Source organism: Nicotiana tomentosiformis, chromosome 7 (genome assembly GCF_000390325.3).
Source record: "Nicotiana tomentosiformis chromosome 7, ASM39032v3, whole genome shotgun sequence".
Taxonomy (NCBI): domain Eukaryota; kingdom Viridiplantae; phylum Streptophyta; class Magnoliopsida; order Solanales; family Solanaceae; genus Nicotiana; species Nicotiana tomentosiformis.
Genome location: NC_090818.1, coordinates 20,839,887 through 20,861,867, shown reverse-complemented (window position 1 = coordinate 20,861,867; position 21,981 = coordinate 20,839,887). Strand labels below are relative to the sequence as shown.

At 39.7% G+C, this 21,981-nt stretch overlaps 1 protein-coding gene and 1 long non-coding RNA gene across 2 annotated transcripts; both read right to left on the bottom strand.

Annotated features, from left to right (window-relative positions):
* Positions 1-2,246: 2,246 nt before the first annotated feature.
* Positions 2,247-2,959, bottom strand: LOC104120447 (uncharacterized). Its single transcript, XM_009632208.4, has one exon. The coding sequence runs from the start codon at positions 2,805-2,807 to the stop codon at positions 2,535-2,537; it is 273 nt and encodes a 90-aa protein (XP_009630503.1). The 5' UTR covers positions 2,808-2,959; the 3' UTR covers positions 2,247-2,534.
* Positions 2,960-5,723: 2,764 nt separating this feature from the next.
* On the bottom strand, positions 5,724-7,901 carry LOC104120448 (uncharacterized). The gene is made up of 2 exons (XR_691656.4): positions 7,476-7,901; positions 5,724-6,011 (listed from the first exon to the last, which is right to left on the bottom strand). It is a non-coding gene; the product is annotated as an uncharacterized lncRNA (long non-coding RNA).
* Between the last annotated feature and the right edge of the window lie 14,080 nt (positions 7,902-21,981).

Here is a 21,981-nt window from a genome sequence, read left to right as displayed (position 1 = left end):
TGGGAGCCACACGCACCTTCTCCCGGATATCATCATTCCTAATCTTATCTATCCTAGTGTGCTCGCACATCTACCGCAACATCCTCATTTCTGCTACTTTCATCTTCTGGATATGTGAGTTCTTAACGGGCCAACACTCAGCCCCATACATCATGGCCGGTCTAACCACCGCTTTATAAAACTTACCTTTGAGTATCGGTGACACTCTCTTGTCACACAGGACTCCAGATGCTAACCTCCACTTCATCCATCCTACCCCAATACGGTGTATGACATCCTCGTCGATCTCTCCTCCCCCCTGGATAACCGAACCAAGGTACTTGAAGCTGCCTCTACTCGGGATGACCTGCGAATTAAGCCTCACATCTACGCCCTTTTCCCCCTGGCTCAGCGCTGAACTTACACTCCAGGTATTCCGTCTTTGTCCTGCTTAGCTTGAAACCCTTAGACTCAAGAGCCTGTCTTCAAACCTCCATCCTCTCGTTAACACCGGCTCGCAACTCATCAATCAGAACTATGTCATCGGCGAATAGCATGCACCATGGCACATCTCCTTGAATATGGTGTGTTAACGCGTCTATCACCAGGGCGAATAAGAACGGACTGAGCGCAGAACCTTGGTGTAACCCCATTACAACCGAAAAATGCTCAGAGTCGCCTCCTACTGTCCTAACCCAAGTCTTAGCCCCATCATACATGTCCTTAATCGCAATAATATAGGGAACCGACACACCTTTTCCCTCCAGGCATCTCCAGAGAAGTTCTCTAGGAACCTTGTCATACGCTTTCTCTAGGTCAATAAACACCATGTGCAGATCCTTCTTCCTCTCTCTGTATAGTTCCACCAACCTTCTAACAAGATGTATAGCTTTTGTAGTTGAACGACCCGGTATGAACCCGAACTGGTTGTCGGATACAAACACTGTCATCCTCACCCTCGCTTCAACCACCCTCTCCCACACTTTCATGGTATGACTCAGTAATTTGATACCCCTATAATTGTTACAACTCTAGATATCACCTTTGTTCTTATACAATGGAACCACCATACTCCACCTCCACTCATCCGGCATCCTCTTCCCCTTAAAAATAATATTAAACAACCTAGTCAACCACTCCAAACCTGCTCTCCCCACACACTTCCAAAATTCCACCGGAATCTCGTCTGGCCCGGTCGCTCTGCCCCTACTCATCTTATGCATAGCTCCCACGACCTCCTCAACCTCGATACGCCTGCAGTACCCAAAGTCACGGTGACTCTCGGAATGCTCCAATTCGCCTAGCATAATATCCCGATCCCCTTCTTCATTCAGAAGTTTATGAAAGTAAGTCTGTCATCTCCTCTTAATCTGGGCATCTTCCATCAATACTATACCATCTTCGTCCTTGATGCATCTCACTTGGTCCAAATCCCGAGCCTTCCTCTCTCTCAACTTGGCCAGCCGGAATAACTTCTTCTCCCCACCTTTTTTCCCCAATTCCTCGTACATACGACCATAAGCCGCAGTCTTAGCCTCTGTGACCGCCAACTTAGCCTCCTTCCTAGCTGACTTATACCTCTCCATGCACACTCGCCTCTCCTCCTCACCTATGCTCCCCACTAACTTCAGGTACGCCGCCTTTTTTGCTTCCACTTTACCTTAGACCACGTCATTCTACCACCAGTCTCCTTTATGCCCACCAGATATGCCCGTCGAGACCCCTAACACTTCTCTCGCAGCCTCCCTAATATAGTCTGTTGTCGCTGACCACATAGTGCTCGCGTCACCACTGCTCTTCCAAGCTCACATAGCCGACAACCGCCCCTCCAACGCTTGGGTTTTATCCTTAGTTAAGGCTCCCCACCTGATTCTCGGTCTTTCTCGAGTAGACCTTTTCCTCCTCTTTAACATAATACCAACGTCCATCACCAAGAGCCTATGCTATGTCGCGAGTATCTCACATGGAATCGCCTTGCAATCCTTGCACAACCCTCTGTCACACCTCCTGAGGAGGAGATAGTCAATCTGGGTCTTCGCCACCGCATTTTGAAAAGTAACCAAATGCCCATCCCTCTTCCGAAATCTAGAGTTCGCAATCACCAACCCAAAAGCCTTAGCGAAGTCCAACAACGATGTACCTCCTCCGTTCTCTCCCCAAAACCGAAGCCTCCATGCACCTCGCCATAACCACCTGCGGTCGACCCAATATGCCCATTGAAATCCCCTCCTATGAGGTACACCGTATCCGAATTGAAATTAAAAAAATTAAAAATAACTGAATGTATTTTGGCCCCTAGTGTGTATCAACATAAATTCGAATTAAACGACCAAACCAAACAACGAACGATATCACTACAATTGAGCATAGTTTCAGGATACTTGGATTAATTTGCAAAAGTACTACTGTTATTTCCGTAAATGTTGACTAGGCAATTTAGCCCAAGCTCTGAGAATTACTAGGTTAACCTTTCATCCTTTGACCTATCATGTTTTACAATATTGTCAAAGATTATGTACAGAAAGATAACACTAAATCTAGCTGTTTATTAGGATTCAATTGGGACCCCAACAACTCAAATACATGACTTTCCTAAGAGACTCCTCAGATTGCTTAACCTTCTCCTTCAATGGATCTTTGTTTGCAGAAACCAAAGAAGAAGAGTGAGAAGAGAGCTTCTCGGCCTGTGAATATGACCTTACATTGTTCTTTGCATGTTGATGTATGACTCTGATTGTGTAATTCCATCTACAGATTCCTTGATCTTTTAGTGCCTCTACTACTCCCAAGCTCACTGCTGTAACCCATGCCTTGCTTGTTGAACTCATTTTCTAATCTTGAATCTTGAATCTTGAATCTTGAACTTTGGCTAAGTTTGTGAAGGTTTATTTTGTTGTCTAAAATATTGGTTGAACTCTCTCCATATATATGATGCACATTTACACATATGGATAAGAGCTGGAAAACAAAAATAAGAGGTTTTTGGTTGTGGTTCCTATGGTTTTGGAGCACGGTATTCCAGTTTTGGAGTTTGGTGTGCGGCTATGAATGTACATTTCCGCCCTTGCTATAATTTTTTATGATCACAGTTATGGGGGTTTAGTTGGTATTTCAATTATTAATGCTCGAGGGGAGGGTCGGTTAGTTGAAAGAGCACATAGAATTTTGAGATGTTGTTTGGATACTTACTATATTGGAGACACGTAGAGTGACAAGTGCTTATGTGCCTAATGCCTAGTTGAATAAGTATACGATAAATAAGTGGAAATCTAGGACTCGGGGACATGAATTGGCTATGATTAAAGAAAATCCACTTGCGCCCAAACCATGGGAAAAGAATTTGAACATGAAACCACATTAATGTTTGGAGTTACGTACTTTACAACATGACGCGAAAACACTGTAGAAAATCGCACGTAGTTACAGTTCTTGTTTCTACAGTAGGGTAACTTATTTAAAAAACGGAAAAGGGTCAAAATTGTCCTCGAACTATTGAAAATAGTTCAAATATATCCTCCGTTTATTTTTGGTATCAAATTTGTCCTCGCCGTCTAAAAATTAGACCATTATTACCATAAAACTAACGGCTGCCACATCAGCTTTTGGACATACTTAAATATTACGGGAAAAGGGTCAAAATTGCCCTCAAACTATCAAAAATAGCTCAATTATATCCTCCGTTTTGTGTTTGGTACCAAATATGTCCTTGACATCTAAAAATTGGACCATTACTGCCCTAAAAACTAATGGCCGTCACATAAGCTCATGTAAACAACAAAAGTCTATCTCCAACTGACGGTCCTCCATCTTTGACAAAAGCCCCCACGAATAAAATTTCTTTCTCCAGTTTCATTCCTTGACTCATCGAAGTGTTGCTCCTTCCAAATAATTAAAGCTACACCAATCTTATTATGAGAAATTTAGTTGGGCTATTATTAAGATTCACAAATCTATAAAATAAAAAAAAAATTAATATACTATACAAGAAATAAAATACCAACTTTTATCACTTAAAATCATAAATCTTATCACAAAAATGGTGGAGAACAACAAAAGCTGTATATTGCAGTACTCCTATGGCTAGCTATCAAAGCTCATATCTCAAAAAGGTCACAAATTAGTTGTAGAGCTATATCCTTTTAAAAATAACTCTCATAAAAAAAACTCGAAAACCATTAGAATGAAACCATCCTCTAAAATACTATACCCTTCCACTTCCAGCCTTCATCAACATAAAAGAAAAGAAGATGGACCGCAAATAAGACCTAGACCCAAAACCTCATAAAAAGATATATTTTTTAGACACCACCTAATCCTTCCCCTTCTCACTAGCCTAGCTAGCAGGCCACCTGAAATGCTTCACTGCGCCTTCACGAGAAATACAGCAACCCCTCGCAGAAAATGGAGAAAGAAATTTTATTCGTAGGGGCTTTTGTCAAGATGGAGGACCGTCTATTGGAGATAGGCTTTTGTTGTTCACATGAGCTTATGTGATGGCCGTTAGTTTTTAGGACAGAAATGGTCCAATTGTTAGACGTCAAGGACATATTTGGTACCAAACACAAAACGGAGGATATATTGAGCTATTTTCGATAGTTTGAGGGTAACTTTGACCCTTTTTTCATAATATTTAAGTATGTCCAAAAGCTAATGTGGCAGCTGTTAGTTTTTAAGGCAATAATGGTCTAATTTTTAGACGGCGAGGACACATTTGGTACCAAAAACAAACGGAGGGTATATTTGAGCTATTTTCGATAGTTCGAGGACAATTTTGACCCTTTTCCGTTTAAAAAATGACGTGAAACACTGTAGAAAATTTGACGTAATGACTAGTGTCATACCTCCTTTTTTCCGAGGGATAGGAAAATTTTTCCAATTTAAGTGACATTATTCGAAATGGCATTATTTATTTAATTCAGATTCGCCACTTAGAAAAATTATGATGGTATCCAAGTCACCGGTTTATTTTAAAATTCCAAATCGAGGAAATTGACTCTATTTATGGTCCGCGAACACAGAAGACCGGGTAAGGAATTCTGTTAACCCGGAAAAAGGTATGAGCTACTTCCGAGTTCCGTGATTTTAGCACGGTCGCTTAACAATTAATATCTATCTTAAATATCTGAATTATTACAGGTTTAAAACCTATTGTGCATTTTTACTTCTAACCGCTTTTAATTAATTTTAATTACTGTTTAGGAATTATGGGATTTATTTGAACAAGTCGCGCACTCGTTTGTTTTTGTACATATTGTAAATCACGCCACGTGAAACGTACCAGTGATTCACAATACGTTTATTTTAAATATTATTTGAAGTTGTGGTCAAGTCGCGTGAAACACGCACTTGAGTTGAGATTTACATATTGTGACCATATCACGGGAACTGTACCCATAGTCACTATGATTTATTAATCGCACCTAAAGTAAACTAGGAATGTTTATGAGCTGTTTAATTCCTAATACTGCTTTGAGGTATATTGCAAGGTCAAAAGAATTATGGAGAAACGTTGTTGACAGAATGTGTACAGATTGAGATAATTTTAAGGTAAATTGACATAAGCATCATTGAATTCGAACGTCAGTTAATTATTCTATCATTTGAGACCCATAAGTTTGGAAAACGACTATTTGAAGAATCACGAATAATTAAGCTCAGAACTTCTGAAAATCCCTACATGCCTTGTATTTACAAAATCACTCAACCACTGAATGGCAGTATTATAGATTAACAAAATAAATAAATGGTTTGAACAAATGAACTTCTATCAATTTAAACATTTGTAATTTACATGAACAGTCACCTAAGCAAATACACTGTCAATTATGGAATACATCATCTTATGCTTAAAATTACAACATCCATCCTCCATTAAAGAATACAGGTTTGGTTAACCTTCACTATGATCACAATTCTAACTCATGCTTAATGAATAACAAACCCAAACAACAAAGAGCCGACAGAGATGAAACTTCACTCAAGCCTTAAATGGCAAATCAAACCAACTTGTGGCCAGATCCACCATTATTGACCTGCAAATACAGCATTATACTTTAATTTATCAGAATACAAAAGCAAGTTCAGATTTCAGTAGTTAACACTCAAATATAGGCAAGCATGTATTTGATAATGAGATATGTGGGTTGAGATCCAACTAAACATGTGAAATTAGCTACAATTCTTGTCAGGAAATTGTAATGGAGACCATTTGTCCTTAACATGCAAATCCATAATAGATTTTAAGTCTTAAACATATCAAAACTAACATCTATTCATGTTCAAAACAGAACAAACAGTCAGTTTATATAATCACAACAAATAACTTTAAAGAATAACCAACATTTCATTGCAAATCAAAACAGAGGTACATGTGTGAGATGTGTACCTGAACTCATAAACAAGCTGAACCTTTTCCAAATAAAGGCTAAGAAAACCAACACGAGATGAATTCAACAAGATCAACAGCAGGAAACAAAAGAACATCCTCAAGTCTTAGCTAAACAGCAGAGTGACAACAACAGATTTTTTCAACAACTCTATGCAATTTTGAAGAAAACAGAAGTTGAATAGCAAATCAAAACAGAGAAAACAGCTTGTGAAAACCTTGATCGAATTTTCAGAGTGTTATCTTTTAGAAATCAGTGTAAAAAATAAAGAAAAAGAGTCTGAAATTTTTGGAGAGAGTGAATGTCCAAAATGAATATGCAGGGGTGATTTATATAGGGAATATGTGTGCCATATGAGAGAATGAGAGAGAGTGTGAGAGTATTCTGCCAGCTCCCTAAAAATCAGGAATTGTCATCTTTTTCAACTAAATTGGACAGCTGTACTTTTCAGATATTTTTTCTTATTTTCAGCATCTTTTCTTAACCAATTTGGACAGCTGTCCATCATCTATTCCTTTCCTATTTTTATCAGCCCCTTACTTCTGAAATTAACCCCTTTTGACCTTTGATTTACTGCATTTTAACCCCTTCCCAAACTCTTCTAGAACTTTCCATCAACTAAAAGAAAGATTCCCTAATTTTCTATCCCATTCACCCCACTAAAATTCCAATTAATACCAACTACTGCCTTTACCTCAACCTACTGTCCTCTTTTATCCCACATAATCAATATTTACTAAACAACAACTAATTAATCTAAATTGAAATTAAGCTATCAAGTACAAATTAATCACAATCAGCAAACTAGTTGACCTATCAATTAAGCACATGCGTAATTAAAACCATAACCTAATTAATCGATTGAACTTCAAGTAGAACTAAATCAAATAATTATTCGGAAAGCTAAAATATTTTCAATTATTAACCTAAGAATGCTGACATTCAAACAGGTGATTACTAACTAAATGCAAGCCTACGGTTATTTAGCTAATCTATGAGCGAAACTGATTCAATTAAACTAGGTCAAACAAACCACACAATTAAAAAAAATCTTCTGCTTTCAACAAACAAAATCAACAAAAGAATAAGATAAAAAGGGTGAGGGAGTACCTATGGAAGGAAAGACGATTCAATTGAAGCGATTTCAATGAGGTTCGACCGGATTCCGATGGTTCCGAAATGAGCTAAAACTTACATTAATCAATTGCCCTTGACTAGAGCAATTGATCAATGTCAGTTTCAAGTCAAAACAGTTGAGAATCAATGAAGAAATCAAAAGGGAATGAAGCTAGGTTTTCTGACCGTTTTTTAGATCTGAAATTCGTGAAGTTTGGGTGGTTTTTTTGGGGAAAATGATGGGATATTCGGGATTAGGAGGATGTGAGGACTGTGGGGTGTGACTTTGAGGGAGATTGGAGTTGTTTGAAGCGGCGCCGCTAGCAAAGGGTCTTGGGACGGCTAGGATTTGAGTGAGAGAGATGAGAGGGAATGAAAATGGGGGTCTCTAAGGGTTTGGGGGGTCGGTTCGGACAGATATAAGGGAATTGGGTGGTGAGTTTATGGCCGTTGGATTAAGGGAGATCAACGGTTGAAATTGGGCGTGAAAAAAATGGATCATTTTGTTATTTGGGGGGGGGGGGGTGTGGACCGGGTATAGGAATTGCGTTGGGGTGGTTCTGGGGCTATTTTGGGCCATTTGAGGCCGGTCCATCCTCATTAAAACTAGGCAGCCTTCCCTTCTTTTTCCTACTTAACATTAAAGTAAATTATTTCCAAATGTAGCCACTTAAAATTCCCAAATCAATCCTAATTTTTAGCAAGATTGACCTGCTTACTATTTTCTAATATTTAATTAATTAATTAATTAATTAACTTAACACTAATGAAAGAAAATTATTAATTTAAAACTAAAAATCTAAAAATAAAAACATGACCATTGTATTTTTTGTGATTTTCGTTTGATATGCCTTTAATTAATATAATTAAATCCTACATGCAATTAAGATCTAAAATGCTATGAGACGGAGAATTGAACATTTTTAAGATGTTTTCTATGATTTTAAGTTATTAAATATGCAAAACAAAAATGCAACTAAATGCAAACAAACAATTAAAAAGAAATTCCTAGAAATTCTATAAAAATCAAAAACAATTAGAAAATTTTATTTTTTGTTGATTTTGTGGGAGTATTTTTGTAGGGCAAAAATTACGTACTCACATCTGCCCCTCTTTGCTCGAAAACATGAAGAGTTTTCTGGAAAAGATAAAGTGAGCAATTACGAGTAATATTTGCCCGTTTGATGCTCCATGAGAAGCATTTTGAAAACGTTTGACCAAACCTTGCTTCTGAGGTTGCCTGCATATCCTTGGCTATAAAAGAATCATGTCAGTGTAGTTCTGAAAGTTTTGGTAGCTGGGACTACCGGGAAGCTGTAATTTCACTATTGTTGTTGTTGTTGCTACTGCTTGCTGAACTCCTTATTACACCAAAATCAAAAATGAAAAAGAAACTAAACAAGCCTATCAGCTATGAGTTACAAAATTCCTATATATGAGTTTTCTGAAACTTGGTCTTAAGTCTTAGATAGTTCCTCACGCAGACTCTGACCTGAACCTTGATGCTTGGTAGCTGCAGGTGCTAGTTTATTCTTCTATCACTTCTTCTGATCGAAACGGGACATGCAATGCTCGTGACTTCAATCATGTCTTGAGCAATCCACATCCTTTCTTCCGCTTCTGCATTTTGGATTTACTTTTCTTTTCTTTAGTTTGGGTTGAGATTTCTTCTTTTGATCATCCCGAACCCCGTGCCTTCGAGGTAAAACCTTCTCAGACAGCAAAATAAAACAAACTAATGAATATTTCTGCCGCAGTTTTCACTAGAAAAATTTCGTATGTTATTCGTAACAAAAACTCTATACTACTTCATTATTGAAAGTAATAGAAAGATCAGGATTGGTACACCCTAGGAAAATATGATTTCTTTGGGATGGCATATCCTTCATTTAAGATCAACTCGACTAGGGAGTGGAGACCCTATGTCTAAAATAAAATCAACTAGGGATTGAAGACCCTATGTCTAAAATAAAATCAACTAGGGAGCGAAGACCCTATGTTGGAAAACGAGACTAGAGAGTGGAGACCCTATGTCTAAAATAAAATTAACTAGGGAATGGAGACCCTATGTTGGAAAAATGACTAGGGAGTGGAGACCCTATGTCTAAAATAAAATCAACTAGGGAATAGAAACCCAATGTTGGAAAACAGACTAGAGAGTGGAGACCCTCTATCTAAAATAAAATTAACTAGGGAGTGGAGACCCTATGTTGGAAAAGAGACTAGGGAGTGGAGACCCTATGTCTAAAATAACATCAACTAGGGAGTGGAGACCCTATGTTGGAAAAGGGACTAGGGAATGAAGACCCTATTTCCAAAATAATTTCAACTAGGGAGTGGAGACTCTATGTTGGAAAAAAGACTAGGGAGTGGAGACCCTATGTCTAAATTAACTTCAACTAGGGAGTGGAGACCCTATGTTGGAAAAGCGGCTATGGAGTGGAGACCCAATGTCTAAAATAAAATCAACTAGGGAGTGGAGACCCTATATTAGAAAAGCAACTAGGGGGTGGAGACCCTATGTCTAAAATAAAATCAACTAGGGAATGGAGACCCTATGTTGGAAAAGAGACTAGGGAGTGAAGACCCTATGTCTAAAATAAAATCAACTAGGGAGTGGAGACCCTATGTTGGAAAAAAGACTAGGGAGTGGAGACCCTATGTCTAAAATAACATCAACTAGGGAGTGTATACCATATGTTGGAAAAAAATGACTAGGGAGTGGAGACCTTTTGTCTAAAATAAAATCAACTAGGTAGTGGAGACTCTATGTTGGAAAAGAAGACTAGGTAGTGGAGACCCTATGTTGGAAAAGAAGACTAGGTAGTGGAGACCCTATGTATAAAATAAAATCAACTAGGGAGTGGAAACCCTATGTCTAAAAATAAAAATCAACTAGGGAGTGGAGACCCTATGTCTAAAAATAAAAATCAACTAGGGAGTGGAGACACCATATTGGAAATGCAGCTAGGGATTGGTGTACCCTATACTACCATGATTCTGAACTTTCTTTCTTTTCTTGCTTTTTCATCATTTTCATTATATATATATATATATATTTATTTTCATTTTTTTTAATTATTATATTTTAGAGAATGAGTAAATGTGGGAAAGAATTTGAAGAAGACTTCCCTTTTGGAGTTGTTGCTGCTGCAGAGCCGTTTCTATCCCCCGCGCAGTTTCTTTTTGGTTGCACCTGCTTCTTGCTAGGTTGCTTTTAGATTGCACCTGTTTCCTGTTTTTCAAACAAAGAACAATTTGTCAGTTTAAAACGGTGGTTGATTTTGTAGCCTTGAGTGTTTCAATCACTTGATCTCGGCCGACTTCTTTGATGATAATTTCACCTGCAACTAATTTTTTTCTGAATACCAATTGCATTTCTGGCCCCGGATAACCTTTGTCTTTTCCAAAACTTTATCATGACGGTTGATCGCGTGGGACCTAACCTTTTTTAATTTTATTTTGCCTTTTAGGCCTTTCACTTCTTTCTTTCAATTTAGCTTTGGAGCATTGGGGAATCTTTGGCTTTTCGGACTTTTCCAAAATAGTTAGCCACGTGGGACTCAACCTTTCCAACTTCATTTTGCCCTTGTAGGCACTTCAATTTGATTTCCTTCTTTAGAGAGTTTCTAATTTCGAAACCTCAGCCACCATGGCCAGTCGGGGTCGACTTGATGCCCCTACCGAGGTTGGGTGCCTCTTGAATATCAGCTTGTGGCAAAGGAAAGTCCTATAAATCAATCTTGCCGTCCCTTCTTTGCCTTAGTTTTGGAACAGAGTTAGACCGAAAGGGATTTAAGGTAAAACAAATAATGGAATGGATAATGAATTTAGACAAGAAGTATCTCTTTCGGGGAAAGGAAAGAAGGAATTATCTGGAGTACCTGCGGACTTCAATGAACATGATATGCCTTTTGGACTGGATGCCTGATCTGTGTAAACCATCTGACTCTAAAAAATTCATCACAACTTTTGCCTTGAAACTGAGAAACCTTGCCCAGGACTGTCAATACCAATGGCTGTGAAGATCCTCTTTTCAGTTAGTAGTGCCCTTTGCGGGTTTTCACCAGCTGACCTCTCTCATTTCTCTTCCCACCATCGCCTTATAGTGCCCTTTGTAGGTTTTCACTAACAAGACTCGCTCATACTCATTTTCTCTGCTCGTCATCGCCCTATGGTACTCGTGAGGATTTTCACCAATAAGACTCTCTCGTTTTATTTCTCTCATTTTGGTTGCATCAGATCCAAGTGATTGTATCCTCCAATTCTTTGAACATTCTCGTTGATTGACCGGAAGGACTTGAAAAGGATTTGGGTAAAAAGGATTTGGATTGAATTACAACTTTGGAACCTTTCAGGTGAAACCATCGCCGAACCATTGTAACATCTGCCCCAATTTTAACTTTTTGGAGAAATGTGGATTTTTATTTTGGTGTGACTGAACCCCAGAGAGAGGCTGCCTACATATCCTTTCGGAATCAAATCGAACGTAGTTCAAATGAACTTTGTTTTTATTTTCTTTGGTTTTTTCTTTTCTTTTGATTCTTTTTCTTTTCATTTTTATCTTTTGTTTCTTTTTAAATAATAACTTATAGGTTCCAAAGAGGGTAATCAAAAAAAGGGGAACCGGCTCGAAGGGTTTGCAAAGGGTTGGTAGTGTTTGGATAGCGAGAATAAAAGCCTTCGTCATCCCAATCGGAGCATGTTAAAATTGTGACAACGGTCAAACGTAATTCCTTTTGACCGCATCTGCATTGACGTCTGTCTCGAGGTTATTTCCCTTGATATCTCCCAAATATAACGCTCCCTTTGGCAACACTCTTCTTATAATATACAGACCTTTCCAATTGGAGCAAAGTTTCCTTTTGGCTTATTCATGATGTGTTCCCCCACTTCAAATTTCCTGGGCCGCACTTTCTTGTTATAGGCACATGCCATTCTTTATTGATACAACTACCCGTGGCAGACTGTGGCCATCCATTTTTCGTCAATCATAGTCAACTTTTCCAATCGAGCCTTGGCCCATTCCTCATCCTCGATCTCGGCTTCAGCAATAATCCGAAGAGAGGGAATCTCAACTTCTGCGGGTATTACAGCTTTAGTTCCATAAACCAATAAGTAGGGGGTGGCCCCAACTGACATGCCCACGGTTGTGCGATATCCCAATAGCGCAAAAGGCGACTTTTCATGCCATTATCTGGAACCGTGAATCATTTTCCTGAGGATTTTCTTGATATTCTTGTTTGCAGCTTCAACGGCGCCATTAGCTTTGGGCCGATAAGGGGTAGAATTACGATGCATAATTTTAAATTGTTCGCATACCTCCCTCATCAAGTGGATGTTCAGATTTGCAGTATTATCTGTAATGATAGTTTTAGGAATACCAAAATGACAAATAATGTTGGAATGCACGAAGTCCACCACTGCTTTCTTGGTGACGACTTTGAAAGTGACTGCTTCGACCCACTTTGTGAAATAATCAATGGCAACCAAAATGAATATGTGCCCATTTGAAGCTTTCGGCTCGATTGGCCCAATAATATCCATGCCCCAAGCAACGAACGGCCAAGGCGCTGACATAGGATGTAGCTCTGAAGGTGGTGCATGAATCAGGTCACCGTGTATCTAGCACTAATGGCATTTCCGGACAAAACTGAAACAATATTTTTCCATGGCCATCCAAAAATAACCCGCCCGGGGGATTTTCTTTGCAAGGACATACCCATTCATGTGAGGCCTACATACTACCAAATGCACTTCATTCATGATCTTTTCAGCTTCTCGGGAATCTACACACCTCAAAAGATTTAGATCTGGAGTTCTTTTGTATAGGACCTCTCCACTCAGAAAGAAACTTCTTGCAATCCTTCTGATAGTTCTCTTTTGATCTCTCCTGGCCTGCTCGGGATATTCTTTTGTTTTCAAAAACCTTTTGATATCATGATACCATGGCTGAACATCTGGCTCCATTTCAATTGCGTTACAATAACCATGCCTTTCTCGAACTTGGATTTCTAGCGGGTCAATATGAACATTACCCGGGTACGGCAGCATTAAGGCCAAAGTAGCTAGTGTATCAGCTAGCTCATTGTGTAATTGAGGAATATACCTAAACTCTACGGACTTGAACTATTTGCTATGATCTTCCACATGTTTTCTGTACGGGATGAGTTTGATGTCTCGAGTTTCCCACTTACCTTGGGCTTATTGAATGATCAAATCAGAATCCCCCATGATTAATAATTCCTCCACATCTATAACAACTGCCATATTCATGCCCATGATGCATGCTTCATACTCGGCGGTGTTTTTTGTACATAAGAACCAAAGCTGGGCTGTGGCCGGATAGTGTTAACTTGTGGGCGAAATCAAAATTTCTCCGATCCCGACGCCTTATGCATTTACAGCCCCATCAAAGATCATTTTCCAGGCAATGGTGTTCTATGGAATTACTTCAGCCGAGCTTACTTCCTCGTTTGGAAAATAAGTGCTTAATGGTTGGTATTCATCTTCGACTGGATTCTCAGCTAGATAATCCGCCAAGGCTTGGGCTTTCATCGTCATGCGAGTGACATAGACAATGTCAAACTCGGTGAGCAGGATCTGCCATTTTGCTAACCTTCCTGTAGGCATCGGCTTCTGGAATATATATTTCAAAGGATCCATCCTGGTTATAAGATATGTGGTGTAAGCTAACAGATAATGTCTGAGCTTCTGGGCGACCCAAGTTAGGGCGCAACAAGTTCTTTCCAACAAAGTGTATTTGGCTTCATAATTGGTGAACTTCTTGCTCAGATAATATATGTCTTGGTCTCTCTTTCCGGTGACATCGTGTTGCCCCAGGACACAACCAAAAGAATTCTCCAAGGCTGTTAGATATAAGAACAAAGGTCTTCCCGGCTCGGGTGGCACCAACACTGGCGGATTTGACAGGTACTCTTTGATTTTATCAAAAGTTTCTTGGCACTCCTCTGTCCATTTGATTGCCACATCTTTATTCAATAACTTGTTATAGGTTCACAAGTGGTAATAAGCTGAGCGATGAATCTACTGATGTAATTCAGCCTCCCTAGCAGACTCATGATCTCTTTCTTGATCTTTGGAGGTGAAAAATCCCGAAAAGACTTTATCTTTGTTGGATCTAATTCAATACCCCTCTGGCTGACTATAAACCCCAGGAGCTTCCTAGACAGAACTCCAAATGCACTTTTAAACTGGGTTCAATTTCAAGTCATACATGCGCAGACGCTCAAAAAAGTTTCTCAGATCTCGCACATGGCCTTCTTGTGTTCTAGATTTAATGATCACATCATCAACATATACCTCAATTTCCTTGTGCATCATGTCATGGAAAATGGCGGTCAGAGCTCTCATGTAGGTTGCCCCGGCGTTTTTCAGACCAAATGGCATGACCCTGTAACAGTAAGTGCCCCAAGGTATGGTGAAAGCTGTCTTTTCTGCATCCTCTTCATCCATACCTAGCATAACAATCCACGAAAGACTGTATTTTATGCTTAGCACAATTGTCAACAAGAATGTAGATGTTTGGCAATGGAAAGTTATCCTTGGGACTCGCTTTGTTAAAATCCCGGTAATCAACACACACTCAGGTTTTACCATCCTACAGTGGCACTGGAACCACATTAGCCAGCCACGTGGTGTATCGGACCACTCGGATCACACCAGTTTTCAGCTGTTTGGTAACTTCTTCCTTGATCTTATCACTAATGTCGGTTTTGAACTTTCTTTGCTTCTATTGGACGGGTGGATAACATGGATAGGTAGGTAATTTATGTACCACCAAATCAACGCTCAGCCCTGGCATATCATCATAGGACCATGCAAACACGTCTTTGAATTCAAACAACAGTTGGATCAAGGCATCGCTAGTTCTTTCGTCAGCGTGAATGCTTATCATGGTTTATCAGATCTCTTCTGGAGTGCCCAAATTAATTGTCTTGGTTTCATTTAAGTTTGGCTTAGGCTTATTCTCAAATTGTTCCAATTCTCGATTTATTTCCCTAAAATCCTCTTCATCACATTATGGTTCTTGATTCATTATTTCAAAGTTAGACAGCATTTTAAGATTTAGGCATGAAGTCTGCAAGCATGTTATGTTATTTAAGTCCGCATTATTAGAACTGAAATGAAAAAGATAAGAAAAATAGCAAAATCAGAATAAAGAAAAGAGACATCTATAGAAGATGAAATATTGATTCCATTTCATTGAATTGAAAATATGAGGGTTTACATCAAAATCAAAAGACAATAAAGTAAAACCATTCATGTTACACCCTGAAATAACTCGTAATGTAGAAGAGATGGCAAGACTGGACTACCGGGACTCCCGTCTCATAGGGAATGGGGTAGCTTTTCAATTCTAAAGCTTGAAATCCGGCCCCATATACTGCACTTCGGTGTTGCTCGTGCCTTTGCCTGGCTAGACCGTGTGGGACTCATATAGCATTTGTTTCAAGGCTTCACAAATATCATCGATTTCTTCAGCCGTGAAGACCTCTTCTTCTTCTTCCACATATTTTGGTTTGACAAATGATTGGGCGAGATATAGAATTGGCTGGGGGAAAATCATCGCTGCTGAAGGAAATCCTATTGACCTCAAAGAATCTTTCTACCATTCTCTCCAATTGTTCAAAATAAGTATCAACAGGGACATATGCTTCATTCAGTGTTTTCAGGAGCATTTTCTGGTGTTCATCCGAACTCAACAGAAGAGATAAGAGTGAGACCTGTGTCTTCCGGAGTTAGTCGACTATTGCATATTCTGAAGTTTTCATCTTTCTAAAGAAATATTCAGCTTCCTCATTGCTTACAGGCTTCTTGGATGGAAACCGTTTATCTCTGTTCAGTTTGGACTTCTTTAGCTCTTCTAGGCTATGGTACTTCCCAGACTGATCCATTTCATTCACTTCTCCCATGACCTCTTTTCCCTTGTATGTAACCACGACTCTGTTGTAGTTCCAGGGGACTGCGGTGGGATCTTTCATAGGACTCTATGGTGCACGGCTGATAACCACAGGCTCAGTGAGCCTTGGTGAAATTACCGTCCCCCGCGCTTCATAGGTCCCTTTCAGCACAAACAATCTTGGCACATTCAACGAAACTTTCCTTTCCTATAATTTCTTGGGAGTGTTGAGGATGAGCTGTTCTTTTCTCGGGACCTTAGGAACGTAGAGAACCACGTTCTTAGAAGGTGCTGCCCCAGTCTTTGTTTCAACAGCTTGAGGAACCTGAGTGAATTTCTTCTTGGTTTTGGCATGTTTCTTCGATGCTTTGGGTCCCTCTGAATCGGCGATGGCCATGATGGCCTTCAATGCCGGATTAAACTCCTCGTCATTACAAATCATTCCAATGACCGACCCATTATTGTGAGCTGGTAATGGATTGTTAGTCACATTAGGGATCTCTTCGTTCCTTAGCGCACTTCTTCTTTCTTCTATCAAGCTTTCAACTGCCCTTTTGAGGGTCCAACAATCTTCTGTATCATGGACTTCTACTCCTGAATGGTAAGCACATCTGGTTCTAGCCCTATATGATGGGGACTCATGATTCTAGCGGTTGGGAGGCACAGGTTGCAATAGACCTAGTTGGTTTAAATTTTGAAGAAAACTGGAATAAGATTCACCAATAGGGGTGAAATCGGTTCTCCGGGGAGGCTCACGAGGGCATGGATTATGTTGATATGTGTTTTGTGGTGGACGGGGATTATGCGGGGCTTGATAGGGATGGTTATTTCTGGGAAGTGGAGCTCAGGCTTGGCTGTAATGCTATTGTGGTCGTGCGTAAGGTTGGGCATTCATCACCGCTTAGTGAAGTGGTGCCATGGCATAGGCTGCATCTTGGTGTGGATAATAGTGTTGTGGGGTTCTTGGCTGCATGTAAGAGTGATCAAATGATCAGCAGGGCCCTCTTGAACCAGAAGCTATCATGCTCTCTCCTCCCTCTTTTTATGATTAGCCAAACCCCCAGAACCGTTTTGGATGGCTTGGGAGGTAGCTTTCAAGGCATCTTGACTCAATATCCGGCCAGTTTTCAGACCGTTCTCTACCATTTCCCCGATTTTGATTGCCTCAGCAAACGGTTTATCCATAGCGGATGTCATATTCTGAAAATAATCAGCCTCTTGGGCCTGCAAGAAGACTGTAACCATTTCCGTCTCGTCCATAGGCAGTTTTACTCTGGCGGCCTGCTCGCGCCATTTGATAGAATACTCGCGGAAATTGTTCGCGGTTTTCTTCTTCAAGTTAGACAGGGAGTTTCTGTCTTGAGCTATGTCGACATTGTACTGGAATTGTCTGACAAAATCTCGGGCTAAATCATCCTATATGTGCCAGTGGGAGATTTCCAGATCCATATACCATTCCAAGACGATTCCTGTCAAGCTTTCTCCGAAATAGGCCATCAACAACTCTTCTTTCCCACCAGCCCCACGTAGATGATTGCAATATCTTTTTAGATGAACAATTGGATCTCCGTGCCCATCATACTTCTCGAACTTTTGCATTTTGAAGCCAGCAGGTAAATGAACATTTGGGAACATGCACAAATCTAAATAGGAAACACTTTTTTGGCCACTCAGGCCTTGCATGTTCTTAAAGCTTTGTTCTAAGCTTCTCATCTTTCGATCCATTTCTTCCTGTTCGAGGTTCCTAACTGCTCTTTCTGGTTCAATTGGGGACTCATATTGTTGCTGTTGAGCATATGAGTTTGGAGTAACATGAGTTATGTTCGGCTGAAATTGTGGGCCCTGGAAGGTGAATGTTGAAGGCTCAAAGCATGGCCTGGGCATGGTTGGCTGTGCCATGGTGAAGACCGGTGGTGCAGAGAACAACATTGATGGTGCTCCGGAGAACGGTGCCTGGGGGCGGACCACAGAAGGCATACCTGTAGCTCTTTTCTTTCATTCATTTTTCATATCTTGATTTCTCTTTTCTTTCTCTTTTGTTGTTTTTCGCTCTTTGTTTTTCTACATTGTTTTTGTCACTCTTTTCTTTCCTTTTCTTTATTCTCTCTGTTTTCGCTTAGTTTATTTAATGGAAATGATTGAATCCGATGGGAATTATCTACGTATCATGACGCCGCACGAATTAGACCATTACGTAGTTCAGGGAAATAAATGCAATAATGAAAGAAAAGAAAATGTTTGGGGTTTTTCAATATTAATAAAAATCTTTCAGGTTTTTTCGATTACATAAACTCGAAGACACTGATAACTGAAAAGGAAAACATACAGATTCAAAACAAAATTACAAACAGACTTGACATGTATGACAGGACAAACAGACTCGATAAGGGTAAAATACAGACTCAAAAACAGAAAAATCAAGAACAAAGATGAGGCTTAAATGTTATTCCGGGAGCCCGAGTGGCTTTAGCTGGTCTCGGCGCAGGATTTCTTGTAAGCTCTTCCTGAAGGAGTTCGAGGTCGGCCATGATCTGGCGAGCGAAAGATAGTACCGAGTGGAAGAACATAGCTCAAGTCATATTTTCACATTCATGGTATTTCATTGCCACGTAGTCGGCTATTTCCTTGATTCTAAGCTTAATGGTGCCTTTCTCGTGGTGCAATCGCCCAATCTGTTGCTCCTGAACTTCTACTATTTGCATGGCCTCGTTGTTTTGGTTTTGCAATTTCACCTCGCTTTCTTCCAATTGGTTAATCAGTGCATAGCAATGTTCTCTCTCAGCCCTGAAGTCTTTCATTTGTTGGCCCATATTTTGTTTTCAATAATGACCAACTCTTTCTTTAAGATCGCGACTTCTCTGTCATAGCTTTGCTTCACCTGGTGTGCTAGCCTTGTTTTTTCTTCTGCATCTTTTGCCAACTTTGCTCGAGCTTTTGCCAAATCTTTCTTGGCTTTTGTCAGATCGGCCGCATAATTATGTACTTTTTGCCTCAAGTTGCTTATGATTTTTTCGTCCCTCTCACTTCTTACCGGCGTCTCGGCACCTATCTTCATTTCCCGAAGCTGAGCTCGGAGAGCTTCATTTTTTCGGGCCAACCTTTTCTTTTCCCCCTCATCTTTAGCGGCTTGCAAACCACTTTTAAATTTGATGGTTCTGACTTGATGTTCTAGTTTGCCTATAGTGGTCCGGTACTCCTTCTCTTTGACCAACCAAGCCCACTGTTCTTGTGCTGTATCAATAAATTCCTGGACATGGGGCCTTTTAGTCAGCCTTTCAGATTCGTCATTTGTTGTGACTCTCTTTCCTAACCAAGAGATGTACCCAAGTAGAACCTCACTTTGGACAAATTTTTTACTCGGGTATTTGCCCCCAAATACTGGCACTCGCTCCAATTTTGATGGACCACGTCTTCGGGGAATTGAGCATCAGAGCGAATGTCAACCACTTAAGTACTGAGGTCCATATCCTTGGGAACTGTCTGACATCTTCCAAGTTGTCTCAAAACCCGGTATGGGGCATATAGTTGGATGCTACAGAGACCCATCAGAAGGAAGTAAGGACCCGTGGCAGGCATATGAACAATCTCATCGTCAAGGAGCAAACCTAATGTCCATTCTATCTTATCTGCGGTCAAAGCCTGAAGGCGGGTTATCTAATTTCTGACTCCCTCTGGCATTACGAATCCTGTCACCCGCATACCAAATTCTTCGATGCAGTTTTTTCGGGTAGAATCGTAATTCATGCGGGGACGGTGACAAAGGTGTTCGATCATCCACATTTGTAATAACAGATTGCACCCTCGAAAAACCTGACTTCGGCCTTACAGGATGTGAGGGCTCAGAATATATCTGATACGATCATGGGTGCGAGGGTATTCTTGGCCTGAGTAGTCAAAACATGAAAACCTACGGCTACGCGCAAATCAATGTGCCCGTCCTCCCTCGAAAATACCAAAAGACCTAAAAATGCCACCATGAAGGCGAAGCATCTATGCATCTCCCACTTTGACCTATTGCCTTTACTACAAAGTCCATTTTCTGGGTTTTCGAATCCTCCTAAATGCCCGTACCACTGGTATAGGAAGTGAAAAGTGGAAGCTCCACGTGCCAAACTTACTGTTTTGATCGGTCTACTTATTTTCAGTAAGTCTAGAAACTTGTGGGGAGCGATGGTCCTTGGAGACACCAGGTACTTATGTCTCAATCCTTCCAAACTCCCGGCATAACCTAACATTTCTTCCAGAGTGGGTGTAAGCTCGATGTTTGAGAAGCGACAAACATTGTAGGTTGTGTCCCAAAATGACACTAGTGCCTCTATCAGATCACTTCTAGGCTGAATCTTTAATAGTCTGGTGAGCGCCCCAAGTATTGATTAACCCTGTCTCGTCCTTGTTTTCCCAAATCTTCCCACCACATGTGGAGTGATAGTGGAATCTGATCCATAACCCTCACATGTAAATTCTGAACAGTGCTCATTCTGCACATTTTTAAATTAGGGTGACTCGGTTAAAACATGTAAAAAAAAATTTAAGAACTGACCATAAAGAGATTAATTTTGCAAAATCCAACTTAAAACAAATCACGACTACTTTTGCAAATATGGCCCTTCAGCACTTCGGAAGGGAAGATTTTAGGGTTGTGCTTGCTAAGTGGCCTAAAAATTGGGGAAAAAAAAAAACCACAGGCGACTATTCTTGCAAAAATGACCTTTCGGCGTCCCGTTGGGACATTTATGGCTATTTGGACAAAAACGACATCACCTGACTTTATTTATGACAAAATGACAACATTTCATATTTTTGGTTATTTTTGCAAAAACGGGGATGAACGTGAGGTTCACAACAAGAAATAACTAATTTATAATTAATGATGCTATTACTTGAGAATATTTTGGTTCGGGCAGATGTGACAAACTTGTATGTAATATCAGTTTTTTGTGTTATGTACATGTCTATAGGTAAGGAGATTGCCTCCATTCTCTGTTCAAATTTTTTTTTGTAGTTGTACAATAGATTGGCCTTAGTCAACCTACACTATATAATCGAGGCTGAGGTTTATGTCCTTCTCCGTGTAATTATTATTTTTGGAATACACAGGTTGTAGTCATGCCTGACTCCTCCATCTTAATGATGGACTTTTGAAGAAAAATAAATATTTTGGAAGTACCAAGTACACAACTAAAAAAAAGAAAGAAAACGAAACCACATATATGCTGGAATGACGTGCTTTCCAATGTCACACGGTTGAACATAATGTAATTGTACTCCCCTTTTATCATTTTATTTATCGGTTAGAATTTTAATACGCTTATTTAAAAAATTACTCTATCTTGTTCACTTTAATTTTTTTTTTGTTTTCGTATATATTAAGAAATTCACTTTAAGTAATTTTTTAATATTTTTCTATGGTCCATAATATTTGATTTTTTTTTCAAAGTTGTCATTGGAGTAAAGAAACTAGGAGTATTTATTGTATTTTCAATGAACAAATTAAGGTTAATATGGTCAATTATATTATTAATTAATGTTAAAAAGTGAATTTCTTAATTTGTGTGAAAACAGCAAAAAAGCGTTACT

Coding starts and splice junctions, on each gene's coding strand:
- LOC104120447 (XM_009632208.4), bottom strand. CDS start 2,807: ATGAGTTCAACAAGCAAGGCATGGGTTACAGCAGTGAGCTTGGGAGTA.